Here is a 21,854-nt window from a genome sequence, read left to right on the forward strand (position 1 = left end):
CATCCCCGTTTAGTTTGATGTTTAAACTCCCTACCAATTTACTTTTAGTGCTGTAGAAGTTTTATGCATATGGAATGTGAACGAGACTCATCACGTCATATTACAGTTTGTGGATGCCCCGTTTTTATTAAGAAAGCGTATATAAAGATACAGTAACCAATGTCTGATGCAATATGCTTAAGTAAGAGAATGATTCCAATGGTTTATGGACTTTATCACAGGCTAACGTAACTTAATGTTGGGCAAAGGTTATATAGGTAGCTGCTGTATTATCTTTGAAGGTTTCTCTACCTTAAACTTTATGCGTAGACACTAGGATATTTTTCCTCATAATTTTACCAAGATCAACATTTTCAGATAATTTTCGGATTGAGTGCCTGTTTGATCAGACAACGACATATGGTGTGGGGTCACCAATAACATTATTCATCCTCAAATCAAATCAAATCAATTCATTCACACTGCTCAAACCATTCATTCTCAACCTAACAGTCAAAATGTTTTGGTTATAAATTCCTATCAGTAAGTAAAACCCATTATCAAGTTAAAGCTTTCTTTACTTGACCTTCAATTTTAGCTTCCTACAAAAACCAATCTTTCAGTCACAGACCACAACAACATACATACATACAAGCTTGAAAACAATAATGTCACCTGAAATTTGCGTAGTACCCTTCTTCGGACAAGGCCATCTCTTTCCATGCATGGAGCTATGCAATCACTTGGCTTCTAGAAACTTCACCGTAACCCTTCTCATCTCATCCACCATCGCTTCCTCTGTTCCCTTTTCTCTCCGCCAAAACCCTCTTATCCGAATCATCGAAATCTCATCATCGCCGGCGCCGCCACCTCACGCGCCCCACAACGAACTAGTCCAAGGGCTCGAAAACATCTTCTCCCGGGGACCCGATAACCCGAATCCTGCCCGACCCGTTTGTGCTATCATTGACGTCATGACGAGCTGGTGGACTGCCCACGTTTTCAAGAAATTTGAGGTTCCCACGGTGGCGTTCTTCACCTCCGGCGCATGCTCCGCCGCCTTGGAGCTAGCCACTTGGAAAGCCCACCCGTTAGATTTAAAACCCGGTGAGATCCGGTTACTTCCCGGGTTGCCCGAAGATGTGGCGCTTACATACTCGGACCTCAAACGACGACGTCACGATCCCCCTCCGCCACCGTTGGGCGGTGAACCACCGCATCATGGCGGCGGAGCTGGTTTTCCTCCAGCTCCTGGTGGACCGGGGATGGGACCACCTAAATTCGGGGAACAACCACCGTGGGTGGAGGAGGTCCGAGAAACAGTTGCGTTGGTGATCAACACGTGTGATGATCTGGAGCGTCCATTTATTGACTACATCGCGGATCATATTGGAAAACCGGTCTGGGGTGTTGGACCGCTTTTGCCGGAGCAGTATTGGAAATCGGGCGGTTCACTTCTCCACGACCGGGATGTTCGATCAAACCGGCGGTCCAGCGTCACCGAGGAAGAAGTGATCCAGTGGTTAGACTCAAAGCCACGTGGATCGGTGCTATACGTGTCGTTTGGTACTGAGGTGGGCCCTACAATGGAGGAGTACCAACAACTAGCTCATGCGCTGGAGTCATGTGAGCAACCATTTATATGGGTGCTCCAACCCGGTTCAGGTAGACCGGGTCCACCGCGTATGATCTTAGGAGGGGAAGCCGGTTCAGGTGGTCCAGAAGGAGAAGAAGGATATTTTCCTCATGGGTTGGATAGCAGAGTTGGGAAAAGGGGTTTGATAATACGTGGGTGGGCACCACAATTGTTGATACTGAGTCACCCTTCAACGGGTGGATTCTTATCTCATTGTGGTTGGAACTCAACGGTGGAGGCTATTGGACGTGGGGTCCCATTCTTGGTGTGGCCCATAAGGGGTGACCAATACCATGATGCCAAGTTGGTGGTGACCCATCTTAAAGTGGGGTACATGATATGTGATGATCTATCGGAAAGGGTAACAAAGGATGATATAGTTAAGGGAATACAGAGGTTGATGGGTGATAAAGAAATGAAGAAGACGGCTGAGATTCTTAGTGCTAAGTTTCAGCAGGGATTTCCAAGAAGTTCAGTGGATGCTTTTAAGGATTATATTAATCAGAGATTTGCCTAGGATCATTGGCCCTAATAGTATATGTTGCTTCACACAATAGAGTCAGAATAAAGCTTTCCTTTCCAGCCACTACATACATGGGTTACTGGGCTACGTGTCATTCTTTCAACTAAAATGGATTTAGTTCCCAGCCCTAGCATCCCAGTGCCAGTGTAAATTTTTTAACCATTTCAATGAATGTTAATACATTACTGCCATGCAACCAAAGGAAATTTTAATTCGATGTTTTCACTTCTCACCGTCCCTAGTCTTTGCCTACGGTATATATTCTCATTTTAGTCCAACTTCTGCTTACTGCCCCATTTTTTTTGGGAAAGAATTGAAGAAATTGAATCTATATCATTAAAAAAAAGTCACCGTGTCCGATGTCTATTGCTACTTGAAATCTTGCCAACAGAATATAGTGATTGCATTACTATTGCTACTTAATGAAATACAACAGTCACCGTTCTCATCAACTCGTCTTGTGTACTCTAGTCAAGTTTATAGTCATAATTTTCATCCATATGGACCATAACTGCAGAAGTGCTACAAATGACTTAAAATGCGGAAGAGAAATGCTACCAATATGACTTGAAACTCGGTGCATTGTTAAAGATAGTTCAGTTACAGCCTTTCGGGTAGTAGATATTAAGGAGGAGAAAGAAACTCTGCATCACTACAAAAAGTAAAAGTAATGGGAGATGCCGTGAAGGAGAAATGACTGGATGAAATGACTTGACAACTTCCCTTAATTACTGGTAGATACAAAAAAAGGTACAAAACTGTGTGGTTTGATACTTACATAATCATATGAAATATATCCAAGCATGAATAAGTTGACAAAATACAGATCCTATCAGCTTAAACAATTAAATGAACAAAATACAGATCCTATCAGCTTAAACAATTAAATGAACTAAAAAAAAAAAAAAAAAATTAAAAACGGGGTAGAAAAACATTTCCTAATATTTCACAGAAAAACCAATTATAAAACAATGAACCTACATCCCAGTAAAAAAAAAATGGTACATACGCATATTGCAAACAAATGAATTTCGTATAGATGAACAATAGAAACCACTTGGTCAGTCATGACGGATCCGGATCCAGTTTTGGGACCATGGCAGATTTGAGCTCTAAATGAGAAATACGAACAGCTCCAATAAGCCTCTCGGGCAACTCATCAGGAGTATTTGCCTGTCAATAATAACAATTTTGTCATGATTTCACAGTACATCCTAAAAGGTATCAATGAATTGTCAACCAATCCATTTTGAAAATTACAGCAATGTTTGAACTTGTCAAGCTATTATTCTGAACCAAGTACAATTTTTACCTCTCAAGGACACATGTTCAAGCATAACAGTAATGTAGGACATATAAAACAATGTCTCAATTAATGTAATAAAAAACAAAACAAAACAAAAACTCCACTATCCTGATCCAATACTCCCTGCTAAAATCCACGACATTTAAAATTTAAATCCATTCAAGATGCTCACGCCAAACTGAATGAGGATTTCTAGCAAAAACAGTATCTGTTTTGGTACAAGAACTACAAGCATCAAATTTAGTCAGACTCGTAATTAGGTAGCTATTAATAATGATTGGGAAGAGAGTAAAGCTACTATAACTATCTTATCTGATCATAACTCTGCTTCAAAGTTAATGATTTCCCATCCTATTTTCCATCCCTAGCAATACATATTATGTAGATCTATGGACAGTTACCATCCATTACTGGACTCAACTCAAGTAGCAATCAAATTCACACTTTTAACAACAATGCAATCTCATCTTATCACCTGATGCTTAAAGTTTTCCACACTATCATAATTTAAATATTTAAAAAGAGGACTTCATTTATATCATAGTAATGAGCATGTAACGCAATTTCAGAAAATACGTGGTTGCATACCATTCTAGATACAAGAGTGCATGCAAAACAGCAGCACGTTGTTGATAAATAAAAAATGTCACGAGGAGCAGACAGGCTTTAATCATTATAAACATTTAACGAATATCATAAACTTCATGGAAAACACAACAAAATTTAACCCAAAGCAAATCTTCACTATATATATTGAGAAGAGCAAGTCATTATTACATTAGCAAAGGTTTTGTTATGCAAAACTAGCTCAACTTGAAAAAGTATTTATAACTGCTAGCACTTGCAGGGTGTCAGACAATGATATTCAACAATATTTGTGAAAATCATTAGGCGGATTTGTTGTCAATTAGCAGGTCTACAGTCTGCTATATTAAAGACCCACAACCCACCAAAGTGAATTTAACTAAAATCAAGTATTATTAGCAAATGTTAAATCAAAGTCATTATGCTTTTACAAGTTACAACCACACTAGATGCAACAAGAATAAATCTTGTCCAATTGCTTCCACTTAAATCCTATGAATTGCTTAGATGTTCTTTGCTAGTACATAAAATATACACCATAAAAAACATACCTGTACAAGAAAAGCCATATCAACGACCAATGTTGTAATCACCCCAACAACCAGCCCCAAAACTCCATTAGCAACAGTAGACGAACCAATATCGACATCAATCTACAGTTAAAAACTAATTGATTAAACAATCATAGTAGACAAGTTAAGAGTACATACATCATTCATTAGTAAACTTACTACAACAAGAACAGACAACAATTTATAAAGAAGTTGAATGAAATTTTACTTCTAAATACTTGGGACCACGAATATAGTTGCAATCAACTGCCTTTCCCAGTAAACAAGGTGTACTCCCAACACTCTGGCGTACAATCCATGAGCCCTGCATTTTTTTAAGTTGGGAAATCAATTAAGGAACGAATAGAGTAAAACCGTATGTTTTTTTTCCAGCATTTAAGGAAAGATGATAGTTACAAATTTCAAAAGGAAGACGAAAAGAAAGAAAAACAAAAACCATAAATATAAAATATAAAGTAAATGAAAGAAAAGTCCTAGTCTATGAAACCAAAAAATATGGTAACCAGAGATTCAGACATATATCACTTGAAACAGACCAAAACACATATGCATCAAATTGGGTAGTAGGCAGCAACATATATCAACTTAAAGTCATGCAATTGACTGGCTATACACTTCAGCCCATTGAGTCTTGCACAAGATTGAAAGCAACAGAACAATGGGAATTAAAACCTAGTTGTATGACAAACTTTGTGAATTTTCTTTATGATAAGATGTAATCCAATCCTAAAAATGGTAAACAGCCTACGATGCACCTTCATTGGTCTAAATTTGTTCTACAATCTAGACCAAAATCAGACAAGGAGTTTGACTGCAAATAATAAGAGATCATGCTCCAAATAACCTGTCCTCGGCATGAGGAAAGTTGTTCAGAGATCCTGCATCTGCTAAATATATGAGCAAAGTACCTTTTATAATGACCGAGCAATCCTTTCCCTTGATAGCTTTTCGAGTTGAGTTTGGCCCTATCATTCTAACATGTAGTATTGTTCTAAATATATTATCCAGCTTAGGCCCATTAAGCATTGGGCCCAATAACTAAGGGGAAAACCCTAAACCCCTTTGGGGACTCTTGACAACCATCATATATAAGAGGGGTCTTCATCCCACTTATTAAGCAGCAGGTAATTATTCTACCTTACATACTACGGCTGATACTGAGTTGAACATCAAAGTGTCATATAGGTGCACAACCCCCGTTGTCCCACCAGAGCACACGGAGGAGCATCCTGGCACCACCACCAAGCACAATCACACACTATGATCAGGAATACCCATCTGTTCAAATATTAAAAATATCATACGGCTAAACTTCATAAGGAAAATCCACAAGGAGATGTGCACCAGTTATTGAAACTATAGTTTTCAAACCCACAGTATAACTCTTAAACGTTTTGCTACTCTCTTTAGTTGACCAGGAAAATTGTCAACTCTCCATCAAAACTAGCATTTGATCAAAGTAGTCAAACTCAACTCGGTCAGCCTATATTTGAGCCAGCTTTTTAATATTCTTTTACTATGCTATGCACTGGGCTGCAAAGCCCATCTAACCATTTGCCAAAGTTGAAGGGAAAAAATTTAAAAATTAAGGTCATAAAATCCTGCTTAATTATGTAATGCAGTATGAGTATGCAACTATAAAATTTATGAATCTTGTTACTAGACTTATATTAATATGGTCTTAGTTTTCTTCACACATTTTTCCATTTTATGCATTTAAAGCAAAATTTTAATATGATATCAATAATATGCTCCGCTTTTTGAATCAAAGCTTCCGGCTCCCCCTTTGAATTTCCAATTCCTCCTTTTTGTTTTGGAGCAAATATATATCATGTCAATTGCTCAAACATAATTTTGCTATCGTACGTGCTGAATTTGGTTTTTTCAGTGTTATCATTGAAAAATGTAGGCATTTTCCGTGCTTCTTGGGATAGCGACAGAAATGACCAATTCAACCAAAACTACTGCAGCATAAAGATTACAGTCCTGCTTCATATACCCTTAACTCTAACAAGTTTTTATTTTTTTATTGTAACGAATCAATTTAACCCAAAAGCTTAAGTTGTTAGACGAAGGCCATATTAATGATTTTATATTTCTCGAACATGTCTCCTTACACAAAAGCACATTGGGCTTGAAATGCACAAGTCAACCTACTTGTGCTAAAAAACTCTACAATTTTACTTATTAATTAATAGGATGGGAGACAATGAGCATCAATCTCATGACTCACTTGGTCAGAAAGGTTTTAATACAATGTAAAGAACCAATTCAACCCAAACGCTTAAACGGTTAGGTGAAAACCACGTTAATGGTTTTATATAACATTTTTTCATACTTGCCAGAGATTTGAGAGTTTAACCTTCAAGAGGATGCCAATTGACATACCAAAGAGAAGTAGAATTTCCATTTCCCATCATATATTTTATCTTGTCTTGTGCACGGGATCTCAGTTTCAGTATTTTCCTCCACCTCCGGGAGCATGGTGGCCAATGTCCTCAGACCCATAACAGGAGTAGAACAAAGCTATATTTTTTTTATTAGATATTTATTGTTTATGAAACCGATAAGCTCAATGAGTTCCCCAGTTGAGTTTAACTTTAACCCACTCCCCCCCCCCCTCCCCAAAAAAAACACAAAAAAAAAAAAAAAAACCATACATTAAGTTCACTTGATCGACAATCTTGCTTGTAAAATAAGGTATAGAGGGTGGGGAAAAATGGTTCCCTGTAATCAAATTATGAGACTAACATTAAATCTGAAAAATACAGAAAGAAAAATGCTAACGGAAAAACACACAAGACATAAAAGATCCTCCTCAAAATTGACCACATGGAGAATATATTTAAAAAAAATGATGAATGAAAGAAACAAAAGGCACAGTACACATACAGCTGAAACACATGCTATACACAAAAGACAGTGTTATAAAATGCCCATATAAAGACATGACTACATAAGCATGTCAGTACGTGCAGATGTGGTTGCTATGAACAACAATGATACAGCTACAAATCATAAAATTAACTTGCAAAGTTAGTGAAAGTTGCCCATTATATAATGAGGACAAAATTCAGTAAATACCTTTGGGACTGATGGGATGAGCTTCAACCTGCTGTTTCGGAATTCATCATCACCGTCAACAAAGCGTTGCAATAGGGATCCAGGAACTAACTCCTTTGTCACAAAATAGAATACCATACTATAGTGAGTTGATCCAGGCACCTATCACCAAAAAAACAGCACACTTTCCATTTACTCTGAAAATCTAAACCCTTGAGGTTTAAATTGACTCATAGTCATACGAAAAAAGGAACTAACTTGAAGATTAATGATAATGGAGAAAAATCCCTTTTCTGATGCAACCTACACAGACAACAAAAGCAAAGGATTATTTTCAGTGAAAGCCTAAAACTAGAAACACACACAACCACAACAACAACCAAACAACTTAATATTATAAATAATTAAAAGGGAAAACTACGTTCACCTCGCCAGAGGTTTGCATTTATTTCAACCGATATCCCCCTATTTAAGAAGTGATACCGTACTCCCCTAATGTTTGCATTTTTGTTGCAATGATTGTATTAAAAACAAACAAATGCACTTCTCCCCTTTTACAATATGACAATTTCATCCCTATTAATAAAATAATATACAATGGAAACGTTTGCTCAAATCACGCACCCGGGCTGTCTGGATCTGAGGTGCGAAGGTGTTTGCTTCAAGGCTGGTTTGATGGCTGTTTTGAATGGTGTTGGGCTGTCGGTGAGCAACTTAGAAGGGATACTAAGTGGTAGAGGTTTTTTATTTCAGATGCTACAATGGCGAGCAAAAGGTAGTGAGTCGACCATGATAAAGCTATTAGGTGGTGGTTTCAAGTTCTTTGACTTGGTGGTTGTAAGTTGGCTGTAGGTGGCCTTGTCAGTGAACGAACTTAGATTGCTGTTTTTATCTTGTGTTCGATGCGGGTGCAGAATTTGAGATCCTTTGATTGCTTTCCTTTTTTTGGATATTTGGCAGGAAAGGAGCTGAGTGTATGGCCGAAGAATGGTGGGCTCTTAGGTGTGTGCTTAGGTTTGTTAGGGGTTTGATGGTATTTGGGGGTGTGGTTCAAGTGTGTATTGATTTCTGTTGGAGGGTAACTTAAAGTTCAGCCATGAGTTAAGGGTTCTATGTCGGGTCTGGTGTGCTTGTGGGGGAGTAGGTAAGTGGTGTGATTTTGAAAGTGTGTTGTGCAGAATTTCAGCTCTGCTTTGGTGTGGCCCAGGCATGCGTATGTGACTTGTGTTGCTGTGTACTGATTCTGTAATTTGGTGGCTATTGGCAGACTGGTGGCAGAGGGTTTGGTTGTAGGCATAGGTGTTTGTGAGTGAAGTTTAGGGTTGTTTGGGTCGGCAATGAGGTGTTTTGAACAAAGTGCAGGTTTGCGGTGTTTTGAACCAGGAGAGCATTCAACAAAACACAACATTAGCATCAAGTTGTATACATTCCATTTTGTGTTAACCATCCACAGCAACCTCACAAGGATTACAACGAGAAGCCATGGAGGATAGTGTACTTCAATTCAATCCCAACTTGAAAGGGGAATCAAGAGAAATTTTGTTTCATAGAGGGGTTTTCAGATTGGAGAGATAAAGTTTTCAAGTTAAAGGAGGGTTTTCTGTTTTAGAGATTCAATTTTAATGAATAGTTTCAATTCAGTATTTAAAAAAATAAAAAAAAAAGACAGAATGGTATCAAGGATAATTTCAAAACAAAAGACAGGATTGTGCTCCATCTTTGTTTAACGTTTTCAGTTAAGCGTTAAAATGGAATTTCATTTTTTTAAAATGCCGTCAAGCTCTCTTCCAACTACGAGAGATCGGTGTGTCATAGAGGGGTTTTCAGTTTGGAGAGATGAAGATTTCAAGTTAAATGAGGGTTTTCTGGTTTTGAGATTCAATTTTAATGAAAAGTTTCAATTCAGTATTTAAAAAAATAAAAAATAAAAAAGACAGAATGGTATCAAGGATAATTTCAAAACAAAATACAAAAGACAGGATTGTGCTCCATCTTTGTTTAACGTTTTCAGTTAAGCGTTAAAATGTAATTTTATTTAATTTTAAAACGCCGTCAAGCTCTCTTCCAACTACGAGAGGTCGGTGTTATACCCCTAACAAGAGGGATATCTGATGTGATAAGTGCGAACCTCAACGGAGATGCATGTATCTTTCCCATAATAAAGTAAAATGTTGAAAATCGATGAAAGTATATCCTTTCATACATGCAAGTGAGAAGAAGCCAAGCATAGGTCTCTAATTATTTTCAGACAACAGGGTAACGTGACAAACCTCCCAATAATCTTCAGCAAGTAACATAAAACGGACAAGGTTCTAGTACTCACTTGTGCTGCACAACCATGACGCTTTGCCACGTGGTCCATTCTTTTTGAGTCCTTCAACCAATCCACAGCAACAAGATCCAGCAGATGTTTGCCAGCAGGAACCTTCACAGTTAACCACAAAGGAATAAGAGCACTCCCAAACAAAGATAAATTTTGATTTAGAAAGAGTAGAAGAATAATAAAAGAAGACCTTTGACTTGTCATAGCAAAAATTCTTGCTTCTGACTCTAAAGTTATTTCCATCAGAAATTTTCCAGCAGTCACGAGCATTATCACGATCATCACGACGTAAATTACCCGAAAAGGAAGACAAGTCAATTTCATTTGCCGGTTCTTCTTCCAAGGCTTCAATTCAGGAAAACATTATGATTAATTTTAATCGAGGCTCTTCTATGAGCATGCATCTCGGTGCACACATGCACTATGCACATGTTTATAATTATTATATTATGAAATAAATAAAAAAGAGGTATGGTATGAAGCTACCTGTTCTTCTGACATCATTCTCATTACCAATTGGGTATGCCTGAAGTATTAAAAAATTACCGCTTAGAGTTTATGAAGCAAACCCCAAAAATAGAGATGGGAATGCAAATATAACCTCTTGCTCAGGTTCTGCTATTTGGAAATCTTCATCTTCGTCAGAATATTCATCCATCAATGCAGAATTCCTGCTTGCAGAATTTATTTGATCGAGAGAATTGGGATGAACAGAAGAATCATTAGGCTTCTGATTCTTCTTTGAAGAAACAGATGTTGAGGACATATTAACCATGACAGGGATTCGTGGAGGAGCATTCCTTTCGTCTGTTTGGGCAAACCATTCACGTAAACCTGTAGAGAGACGGGTGAAAAGGCATTTTAAAACTCATTGCACATCAGGCCAGCCCACAAAAGAGAGGTAAGCCCAAATTAGGCAACCTTCACACCTAAACTTTCCACTACCAAACACAGACAGACATGTCTAAGAGCAACAATGATAACACAAGGGATAGTATTACCATTCTCTAAGAAAATCAACTCACCAGCTACACTATTTAACATTTGACGGAGACAATGCTGCTGAAAAGATGACATGTAACCCACACCCCATCCCTTCAGATCAATCTGCATAAGATGCTGGACCTGTGTCCTGGGCCTACCATTTCGAGGTTTTAAGGGGGAAATATTAAATCCTCCACCTGTAAAACCAGTAGTCAGACCTAAAACAATAGAATGTGGCATACTTTTTATCTATGATTTTACATGAGATGCATCATTCAATTGAAACAAAAATTAATTTTTTTAATAAAAACTAGTGCTTACTGACATTAATGAGAAATGAAAAATTAAAAATCTGTTTATCGTAAAGATCCGTCTTCATTTTATGCTGAAAGAAAAGGAGATACATACTATGAAACTTTAATATTCCACCCTGATTCCATATTTATCTCTTAATCGTGGAAACATTTTACATGTTTCAATGAATTAAAAAGAGCGAAACTTCAATCATTAGCAAACAACAACTCAATACGCTAACAACACACATCCTAGCATTTTCATATTATTTTCCAACTGATTAATGGTCCCTGGCCTAAGATTATTCTGTCCATTCAAGTGGAGGCAAGGTAGCATTATATGTTAATAAAATTAATAGATTCCCGAACATAACTCCATTGGTTTTAGGATTTAAGATTAGGTCGAGTTCATATGCTTCCAACATCTACATCAATTCCCCTTTTCTTCCTTATTATAGAAAATAAATACTAATACTTAGAGGGAAAGACTAAAAGGATCCTCCTAAGCAGAAAATAGAAAAGAGTACAATAAGGACAAAAAAAAGCAGCAAAGTTACCCACTCCATAAAAGTCAGAAGAGTCAACGCCCTTAAAACAACTATTAGCAAAACACCAGAGAGGTCATATGCACAATCCTATTCCATAACAAGTAAAGGACATTGAGACCCCTTGAAAATGTGGACCAATCCCACCCTCCTGTACTTTGGAGGATGGAGTCAGATCTAAAAGGAATTGGATCTTACTCTCAATATGAGCCCGAACACACCCTGGTTGTGGACTACAGTTCTCATGTTCCCTGGAGCGAAATAAAACAACTGCAAGAAGAAGAAATATCAACGCAAACTTCCAAAATAATAAACATATGGTCTTTCTAACTGGTGCTTAAGGGCACTGGTTAAGGAGCATTTGATACCCTCTATTAAATGTTTCTAATTACCTAAAGAGAGTATTAAATGTTTTTACTATCATTTGATTCTTTCTATTCTTGTTTCCTTAACCAATGTAGTCAATAGCAAATTCCATTAACAATAAATGAATTTTGAACCAAAAAAGTAAATTGCCTACCATAACTTCCATCATCATTTCGACGCCAGTAACGTACATAACAAAGATCACGGGGCCACACAAACCTGTCATGATAAACAAATAGCACATGGGGTTCATGCAGTTAATAACTTTACTTTGTGGAAGTACATTCATTTTTAATTATTTATCCAGTCCTAAATCATGTTTTTATAGATAAAAAGAACATGTCATAAACCAATTGTCCTAAAAACTTAAGTGATTGGATTAAAGCACATGAATGGCTTTATATTTAAAAGGCCTCTCATGCAAATAACCATTTGAACAATGCAGAGGCCTACCCTACCTTGTGCTGAATTATGACTTCAATTTACAAGAATGGAGGCAACAAGGATCAAATTCTAGACCATATAACAGAGTCTCTGATATCATATAATGAACCAATAATCCCAAAAGTTTAAGATATTGGGTGATAGTACATAAATGGTTTATATCTAACAACACAATTCAGACTTTATTGGGACACCTAAATATAGGTTTGAATGTCAAGAAATAAAACAATTTATTGAGAAAACTTACCACAGAAGATACAAGTAAATTTGGTTCTTCTGGAGAAGACATTTTTATCATATATGAAAAAATAATTGATAAAGTTTACTCTATAGTATAATGACAAAGAAGTTATTTTACATTGGAAACCAGTCTAGCTGAAGTCTGTGATAAAGAACTGCTGTATGCCCATCCACCTCCTCAACTAAACTACCATGTTGGAAACTGCAATCCCATCTGCAGGCATGCAAATAATAAGAGGCTAACAAATTTTATCCGCAGAATATTTGCAGAATTTTGGAACATCAAATATCTGGAACTGAGAAAAAAAAAAAAAAACTTTCTTTTCTACATTTCTTTATCATGCCATGCTTGATCTGTTGTAGGACCCAAAAGCAGTTCTACAGCCATCAAGTAAGTTTTCATGGCTTGAGCATTACAAAGCCATATTAAAAGAACAGTAGTTTCAGTGGTATTAACCAAAGGATCAAGGGAAACACATACTATGTGTTCAGTTTAAAAACGAAAATGAGCATGTGGGTTTTAAGATAACCATTGGTACAAAATTCACATTGAAAACTAGCTACATGGAAATCAAATACATAGTTACAAACAATAAAAAATTCCAACCCATTGATGAATTAAATTGTTGGGCATATTAGGTGTCCTGGTTATAATTCTAATTCTAATTTAAAAAAAAAAAGGTCTACAGTAAGATTGAATGAAACTGATTCCTGGAGTTTAAATTCAGCATTTATTTGGTTTTAATTTAACTGAACTGATATCTGTGAACAATTTCTGAAAAGAACAGTACGATGTCTAGAATCCTGCTAACTTTTCCTAATTTTTTCAACAGCGCAGTTTATGTTCTCTTATTCTTTGACTCAATTTTGTCACATACCCTAGTGCATACACCGTATTCAGCTCATATATATTTCCCAACTATGGAAGAAGATAATAGAGGTTCCAAACTAATATCTCCCCTGACCCTTCAATAAAAGATCCAAATAATTTTCACCTCACAGTCCTCACATACATAACAACAACAAAGCCTTAACCAATAGGACAGCTCAGGTTGTCTATACAAATCATATGATGTTATTGATCTTCACGAAAAGCCAAACTTTCAATTAATCCATTTAGATTAAGTTATTTTTTAATGGTTTCACCTATTTTTTTCTTCAGTCTTCCTCTACCCTTTTTAATGGGAGTGTCATCCATTTGATCCATTTTTCATATGATGGCCTCCATTGGTCTTCTAACTCTTTTCCTCACATGAACAAACCATCTTAGATGAGTTTCTATCATCTTCTCAATAGGTATTAATACAACAATCTCCCGTAATTTCATTCCAAATCTTATATTCTTATCTTTTCTTGCTTGTCCACTCAACTTATCCACCACAACATTCTCATCCCCCATTACTCTAGCATCCATCTGAACAAAAATTACTGCAATTCATAAAAATAGCACAAAAATATTTATGTAGCTGAAATTGATGCGAGCTCCTACAATGCCCCATTCATTCACCAGTTATAACATAACAATGCCTCATTTCTCTCCTTGACAAGTCCCCCCTAGTTACTCTTTTAACATTCTGACTATTTTACCCCATAAAGCATTGAAATGAGTTTACTTTTATGGATTTTTTACTGTTATTGATAAGGCTCTAGAGGCATTCCTCACCTTAACAAGAAAGGAACTCCTGAGGTGCCAAGAATAGCTTACCCCATCTGGAGCTTTGCCTAAGCACCTTAGGTATGCCTTTTGGTGCCTTTGTCTACACTGCCCGGGGACTAAGTTAGTAGAATCTCTAAAAGTAGTATTACATGACATCACAATTTCTTAAAATGTCAAGTCTAATTGCGCTCCCTTACATCATGGCAATATTTCTCTAGAAACAAAAAGAAAAACACATTAAAATAGTGGTAATTATGCAGAACACCTACTCAAACCGTGTCCCATCCATGCTCATCACAAGCTCAAAAATTTCTTCACAAGTAGCCTCCACAACACCTACTGCCTTCATAGCTCGACTGCAGCTCCTTGGCTACATAAAGAAGCAAATTGGAGATGATTATGTTTCCCAAAACATCCTATGAAATTTAGCACACCATGAAAGACACGAATAACGCACAAGGTAATCAACTTCAACAAGTTCTTCAAAAACGCGAAGTCCTGCCCATTTCAGAAGGAAAATCATCTCAGTTTATACAATTACAACATATACAACCATTAATATATTCCTGGAATATCTTTTCTTTTATTTCACCAAGACAGTAAATTGCTTTATCATGTAGATAGCCGTTGCTAACCATCCTGGCATTGTAAAAGACGCCAATGCTTTCTTGAGAATGCTTGGTTATTGATATTCTGATTTGACAATTCTGAATCTATTTCCCTTGTCCAGTCGAAAACTGACTCCGGAGGACCTGCAGCTAAAAAAATGAGAGGTTTAAATATAGATTGTAGATTATTGAAAGCCCATATCTGGAGGGGATATAAAGTAGACCATTTCCAATTGTTGTCCTCCTTAACAAATTTGGATGAGGCTCATCTTCATCCTCCTGAGCACTGAACCTGGTGATCCAAAAAATATATTGGATGTTAAGAATATATAGGGGGTATGCTCAATGACATTGTGTTGTAAATAATTGTGTTGTAATTATTTCTTTTTATTAATATATACAATGGGCTTTCATGTGAGGGGACGTGTTAGAGAAATATAAAACCATTAAAAAGGCCCTCACCTAACAGCTTAAGCTTTTGGGAGAATAGGTTCTTTACATAGTATCAGAGCCTCGGTATCACGGGTTCGATCCTCACCTCCCCCAATTTAATTAATAATTAATTAAGTCTTGTGGAGTTTCTTAGCACAGGTAGGCTGGGCTTGATACATCATCCACCCTTTAAGTCCAATGGACTCATGTGAAGGGGCGTGTTAGCGAAAAGCATAAAGCCTTTAATGTAGTCTCACCCCACAACTTAAGTTTTTGCTCAGGAGTACAATAAAAAAAGCCTAAAGACAACTAAAATTAAATCATGTTCCAGTATGTCTCAATGAATTATTTCAGTTGCATCTTCAAAGAATGGACCTTGGGATGAAAGAAAACAATCTCAAGGAAGACAGACATAATTCAAGTAATCACAATTCACAACATAGGAAACAATGGCACAAAAAAGCAGGTAAACTCTTGACTTCTACAAAGAGTAAGTGAAAAAAATCAAAGCACAAAAATACTTACTGGCTTTCACGGTCTGAGGAAGATGCCGTCTTCCCATTGTCCATCCCAGATTTGTACTCAAAAGAAATATATTTGTTACCATTTGATGGTTGTGCTCCCTGATGCTGCATGGAATGAAAGCTCAATAGCATCAACTTACACAACAGGAAAGCATGTCCCACTAAGATGAATTTATAAACATTGCAAGGCATCGTTTTATCCATGTATCAAGATAATGTTTTTCATGTTTCAAGCCAATATACATCGAGGAGACATAAAGTCTAACCAGAAATTTAGGAATATAGATACTGTTCCAAATCAAAAAAACATAATAGGATTATGAAATCTGGCGAAACAGACCTGATCAATGACATACTCGATCTTTTCCTTCCAGATTAGGGCCTCCTGGATGTTAAATGCTGCCATCTGCAGCAACAACCCCAGTAATAAAATATTCACACATCAACAGTGACAGCAAAATTATTTTAAAGAAAATAAATAAATTACTAAAACAAAATTGCATGATAGTAACTATGGATAGAAGGGTAAAAATAAATACTGGATATATGAATGTGAGGAAAATCCTCTCACCATAATTCGATTGTACTTTTCTTTCTTGTTGTAAACAGACAAAACATAAACCATCTGCACAAAAATAATAAATAAATAAATAAATGCAGACAAAAATATAGAGAACAAAATCACTGTCAGTATCGAAAATCTATAAATACATCAAAATCAACATTAAAATCAACAACATCTTTATTCCAAACTAGTTGAAGTCGGTGACAAATGAACCCAAATGAAAAATACGAAAAGATTGAAAAAAAAAGGCTAAAAAATATTAAAAATATATAACATTATCCATTAAAAAGATAGCAATAAAAAATTAAAAGGAAAAAAAAATTAAAATAAATTGAAAATAAAATACATAAGAGGACAAAAAAAGAATACGGAAGTAAAGATAAAGAAATAGAGAGATAAAAAAAATAAAGGAAAAAAATACATAAATAAGAGAAGAAAGATTGAAAGGAAAAAAAAGAGGAAAGAAATAGAAAGAAAAAAAAAAAAAAAAAGAGGTAAAGAAAGAAGAGAGAGATAAAGGAGAAAAGGATTAAAAAGGGACTATCTAGAACATAGGAATAAAAAAGGTCTAACCCACCACAATGCTAATAGCTTTACTCTAATCCATCCTAAAACACACCATCCGTCAATCTATATCTCACTCCATTAAGTCTTGTTTTATTACCTTCCCCCAAGTAAGTTTTGGTCTACCTTTTCCCCTCTTTGTGTCAAACTCTTGGTAACGGACTTTTGTTCTTATGGGAGCATATAAATATCTTCTCATTACATACCCAAACCACCTCAATCTATGTTCTCTCATCTTTTCAACCACCAATACTACTCCTACCTTTCATCGAATATATTCATTTTTTATCTTATCCATCCTCGTACACTTTAACATTCTCATTTATGCTACTCTCATTATATGCTTATGTTGCCTATGTGCTGGCCAACATTCAGCTCCATATAACATTGCAGGCCTTACTGTTGTTCTATAGAATTTTCCTTTTAGCCTAAGGAGAATTTTGCGGTCACACAAAAATCGCGATGCACTACGTCATTTCATCCACCCTACTCTGATTCTATGATTTACATCCTTATCAATCTCTCCACCTTTTAGCAAAATTGATCCCAGATATCTGTAAGCATCTTTCTTGAGTCCCTCTTGTCTAAGCAAATGTACAGAATCTTGATCTCCATCTCTTACCAGAGAAAACTCACACTTCATGTACTCAGTCGTGCTCCGGCTTAGCGTAAATCCTTTAGACTCCAACATGCTTGCTCCAGCTTAGCGTAAATCCTTTACACCATGGCACTTCCTCTTGAATATCTTTTCTTAAATCATTCATAACTAGGGCAAAGAAATAAGGACTTACAGCAGAACCTTGGTGTACACCTACTGTGATAAGAAAATAACTTGATGTTCCATTACAAGCTTTCACACATGTAGTAGCACCATCATACATATCCTTGATTGTCTCTATATACTTTGATGGTACTTTTTTCTTCTCAAGAACCCACCATAAAACCTTTCTTGGAACCCTATGATATGCCTTCTCAAGATCTATAAACATCATATGTAAGTCCTTCTTTTCTCGATATCTTTTCATTAATTGTCGTATCAAGAAAGTGACCTCCCTGATACATATTCCTAGCATAAACCCCAATTAATTTACATAGACCTTGGTCTCTCTCCTCAAGCGTTCAATAACTCTCTCTTACAACTTCATAGTATGGAAAATCTATAAATAGTTTCAAGAAAATTATATTTTAACTACAAAGACGACTACCAAAACTCAGTATATGCCACTTTCAAAATCCCATCTACAGGGTCAAAGTATTCAACACAAAATTCTTGACATATCTTTCCCTCCACTGAAATCATTCATCAAAAAGAACAATTCTAACTATTTTACACTGACAAGGATTTATATGGTTACTGGTCCCTTTATGCATCTTTTGGGTCAACATACATACCTGATAACTCTCATTCCAGTACATGGGTATTCTTAAAACTATAAAAGTTGGTAGACAGCATATACAAAATTAATGCCTATGAAATTGAAGCAGCTGGAACAAAATTAGTCACAGGATGCAAAAACAGAATCCAAAACAATTACTCAGCTTGCAGGGTTTGATTTTAGGGTGCATTTGTTTCAGCTTTAAAAAAAGCGATTTTATGATAAAACCTTTTTAGAGCTTTTTTTCAACAGCTACTACTTTTAGCTTACGAGAAAAACACAAAATAAAACAGCTTTTTTTAGATTTTTTTTCTTTTAAAAAAACCTATCTAATTATTACAAAAAATTTAAATGTATTTTTTAATTAGATAACTGCTTCTTTCTTTAAAAAAGTACAAACAAGCGGACTAAAAGGACAACCTGACAACCTGACATAGGCCTATAGCATACAACCTTACCTGCATTTGCAAGAGGCTGATTACATGATTCAAACCTGTGACTTTCGTCGCATGGCGACAACGCCAACCCTTGTGCCAAGGCTCCTCTTTATACGGGCCCCTTTGATACCAAACAGGATCAATACAAATAATATACTGCAGAATTTTCAGGAATAACTGCATATGCAATTTTGCATTTTCCAGCTAGCAGCTGTTTGGAGTAGGATTTTTGGTGTTTTTGGCTAATCATTTTTGTAAACTTAAAGCTTGGAAAACTTCGTCTAATTAGGTCTAGAGGTTTTAGCTGGCATGAGAACAGAAAAGCTTTGTGGCAGTACGAAATTTATGCACTACTTTAGCCATTCGATTGGAACCTGGAGGTGAATGCTTCAATTTTAATGGGAAAACAATGTCCTTAGGTTTGCTTCAAGATAGGACAACTTTTTGGCCTCATTTTGGTGTTCAGCACACAAATTCTATGAGAATTTCTCTGGTAGACATGCAGATTGATTGCAAAGCTATTTTGTAACAAAGTTTTTTTTGCTCCCATGTTGAAGGATGATGCCTTGTCCTCCTACTTTAAAATTCTTTCCTTGTAATGAATTTTTTCCTTAGTCCAGAAAGGAAAAAATAATATCTTGGACAACAGGTGCAATTAGTCAAACATGTCAGAAATTTTTCATAGGTGTTCATGGGACCCTACACAGCTCCGTAAGTAAATCTAATAATGCACAAACAGGTGTGAATTTTTGTGTCTAGCCTTACTCTTCAAAAAATGTTGATGCCCGTATCTTTTTTCTCTGTTTTAATAAATATCATAGGTGTTGATGAAACATCTTTGCATAGTCCACAACATAGCCTCACACCAACAATTCACTAGTTTCTATTCCGCACATTTGATTTCCTAACGGGATCAAACTAGATACAAACACTTGATTTCCTAACAGGATCAAACTTGATACAAGCAAAGCCTTTTGTTGCGCAACAACATACAATAAGTACAGTTCATGTCAATTGATCATTTCAAGACCAGAAGGCTCCCACAGTAAATCACCAACAAAACAAATATATAATAAGGGCAAACCCCAGTGCAAAAGGCTCCCCGACTTTGCAAGGATAGAAAGGCTCCTCTATTTTGCAAGAATAAAGGTAAAAGTCAATTATACACAGATTTACTCTTACATTTTTGCAAGGAGGCTGGTTCCAAAACTAGAACCTTACCACTGCGCACAAAGGAGCAACCTAGGTTTGCCCTCAACAAAACTACCGGCATAAATGTTACACTCAATTTTAGTTGTTAATTCCGCTTTTATCTAAAGCTCTAATTTATTAGTCAAGTGAGCCATTAGATGAAAGTGGAACGAACTGCTAAGATTAGAGGTCTTCAAACCTATATATAATTAAAATTAATTTTGAGAACTTCATAATTGCAGAACTCACATATCCATGATGGGTCTTCAAGCCTCTATCCTCCACTCTACAGTTGCCATCAATTAGCAGGGTTTTAATAGGAACCTAACAAAGCATAAAAAAAATAGTTCACATCGCCAAGTTTTTTATCAGCACCTCCTCCCAGAAAGAAAAAGATACAAAGAAAAAGGAATTCAGAAAGCATAATAATTTAAAACAAAAATTGAAAAGCCATCTCACAAATTCCCAAACCCTTTTCACAGAATACCCCCGAAAAGGAAAAAAAACAATTCTGGGAAGTGGAAACTTTAACCAACAATGGAAATTGAAGCCAAAAAAAAAAATAATAACTAACTGATTTTTCTTCCTCCCCCTCCTCTCCAAAAAAAAAATTAATAAAAAAATGAAGACTGAATATCATAAAATACGATAGAATCACCTGATTGTCCTGCGGTTTCCTCTTATAATAGGCGAGCAGCCTCGACTCCAACACGAAGTACCTCATGTGGATGAACGATCGGCCGATCTTTCGCCGGCCATACCGCACCATCCACCCTTCGTACACAATCTTTGACGACATAGCTCCAGAGGAACACGAACACGAATTTGAATTTGAATTTCAAGAAAAGAAAAAGAACAAATTCGAAGTGGTGCCGGCCGGAAGCTGGAGAGGAAGAATCTCTGCTTCGGCTAGATGAATTGCAAGCTAAGTGACCATACAAGTCATCGCCGGTGCCGGATATGGAGGGTCATGGAACCGGCGATTCCACGGTCCGTTGTTTTCAGCGGAATCGCAAGCGAGCTCAGGATTCGAAATTCGAATTCCGCATTGACGCTAGTTGCAGTTGTTCTTCCCCGATTTCTCGAACTCTTCCTCCTTCGACTTCGATTCTCCGGGATCGGTGACGATGGGATCGGTGAAACTAAACGACGACGTATAGAAGACGGTGGAGAGAGATAGATTAGAGACTAGGAATTTAAGAAAGAGATTCTAACTAGAGAAAGTGTGAGATCCCACGTAAGTTAGAAAAGGCTGTGACCGAGAGCAGCTTTGACACGTGGATGGAATCGATTGGGCCGTGTGGGTTAGGTGTGTGTTTTGGCAGTGACGCTTTCCCCATTTTTAACTATAGTCCGAGTGTTAATCAGATCTAATTAATAATTATTATTAATTTGAATTTTCGTTTTTTCTTTTCTTGTTGGGGTCAATTTTTTGAGGAGTACGTGAACAAAAAGGCTTGGGTCCCACGTGATTTTGCTATTTTGAGATGACGGATATGACCTTGAATATGAAGGCTTGTGTATTTGTTTGTATTGGGATTATGGTCATTGTATTGTTCCACTTTTGCCACTTACTTACGATATGGAATTAATTTATGCGCGTCACTGTAGACAGCTAAGCGTGACTTGTTTGGGCACAGA

At 36.6% G+C, this 21,854-nt stretch overlaps 2 protein-coding genes across 3 annotated transcripts; one reads left to right on the top strand and one right to left on the bottom strand.

Moving 5' to 3' along the window:
- Nucleotides 1-478: 478 nt before the first annotated feature.
- On the top strand, nt 479-2,470 carry LOC133289190 (UDP-glycosyltransferase 89B2-like). Its single transcript, XM_061487072.1, has one exon. The coding sequence runs from the start codon at nt 648-650 to the stop codon at nt 2,130-2,132; it is 1,485 nt and encodes a 494-aa protein (XP_061343056.1). The 5' UTR covers nt 479-647; the 3' UTR covers nt 2,133-2,470.
- A 371-nt stretch (nt 2,471-2,841) lies between these two features.
- Nucleotides 2,842-21,412, bottom strand: LOC133289160 (protein ENHANCED DISEASE RESISTANCE 2-like). 2 transcript variants are annotated; one of them, XM_061487031.1, is made up of 22 exons: nt 20,872-21,412; nt 20,463-20,537; nt 16,652-16,705; nt 16,421-16,486; nt 16,082-16,185; nt 15,349-15,416; nt 15,152-15,268; nt 14,974-15,014; nt 14,786-14,886; nt 12,978-13,073; nt 12,330-12,394; nt 12,008-12,079; nt 11,013-11,168; nt 10,589-10,821; nt 10,474-10,513; nt 10,178-10,332; nt 9,988-10,089; nt 7,923-7,967; nt 7,686-7,826; nt 4,810-4,905; nt 4,581-4,682; nt 2,842-3,311 (listed from the first exon to the last, which is right to left on the bottom strand). In XM_061487031.1, the coding sequence occupies exons 1-22, from the start codon at nt 21,010-21,012 to the stop codon at nt 3,204-3,206; spliced, it is 2,178 nt and encodes a 725-aa protein (XP_061343015.1). In that variant the 5' UTR covers nt 21,013-21,412; the 3' UTR covers nt 2,842-3,203. The 2 variants fall into 2 exon arrangements, with proteins under 2 accessions (XP_061343015.1, XP_061343014.1); XM_061487030.1 differs by having other exon boundaries at nt 15,152-15,274.
- Between the last annotated feature and the right edge of the window lie 442 nt (nt 21,413-21,854).

Source organism: Gastrolobium bilobum, unplaced genomic scaffold (assembly GCF_033153095.1).
Source record: "Gastrolobium bilobum isolate Gb01-03AN ecotype WA unplaced genomic scaffold, APGP_CSIRO_Gbil_v1 utg10696, whole genome shotgun sequence".
Lineage (NCBI taxonomy): Eukaryota > Viridiplantae > Streptophyta > Magnoliopsida > Fabales > Fabaceae > Gastrolobium > Gastrolobium bilobum.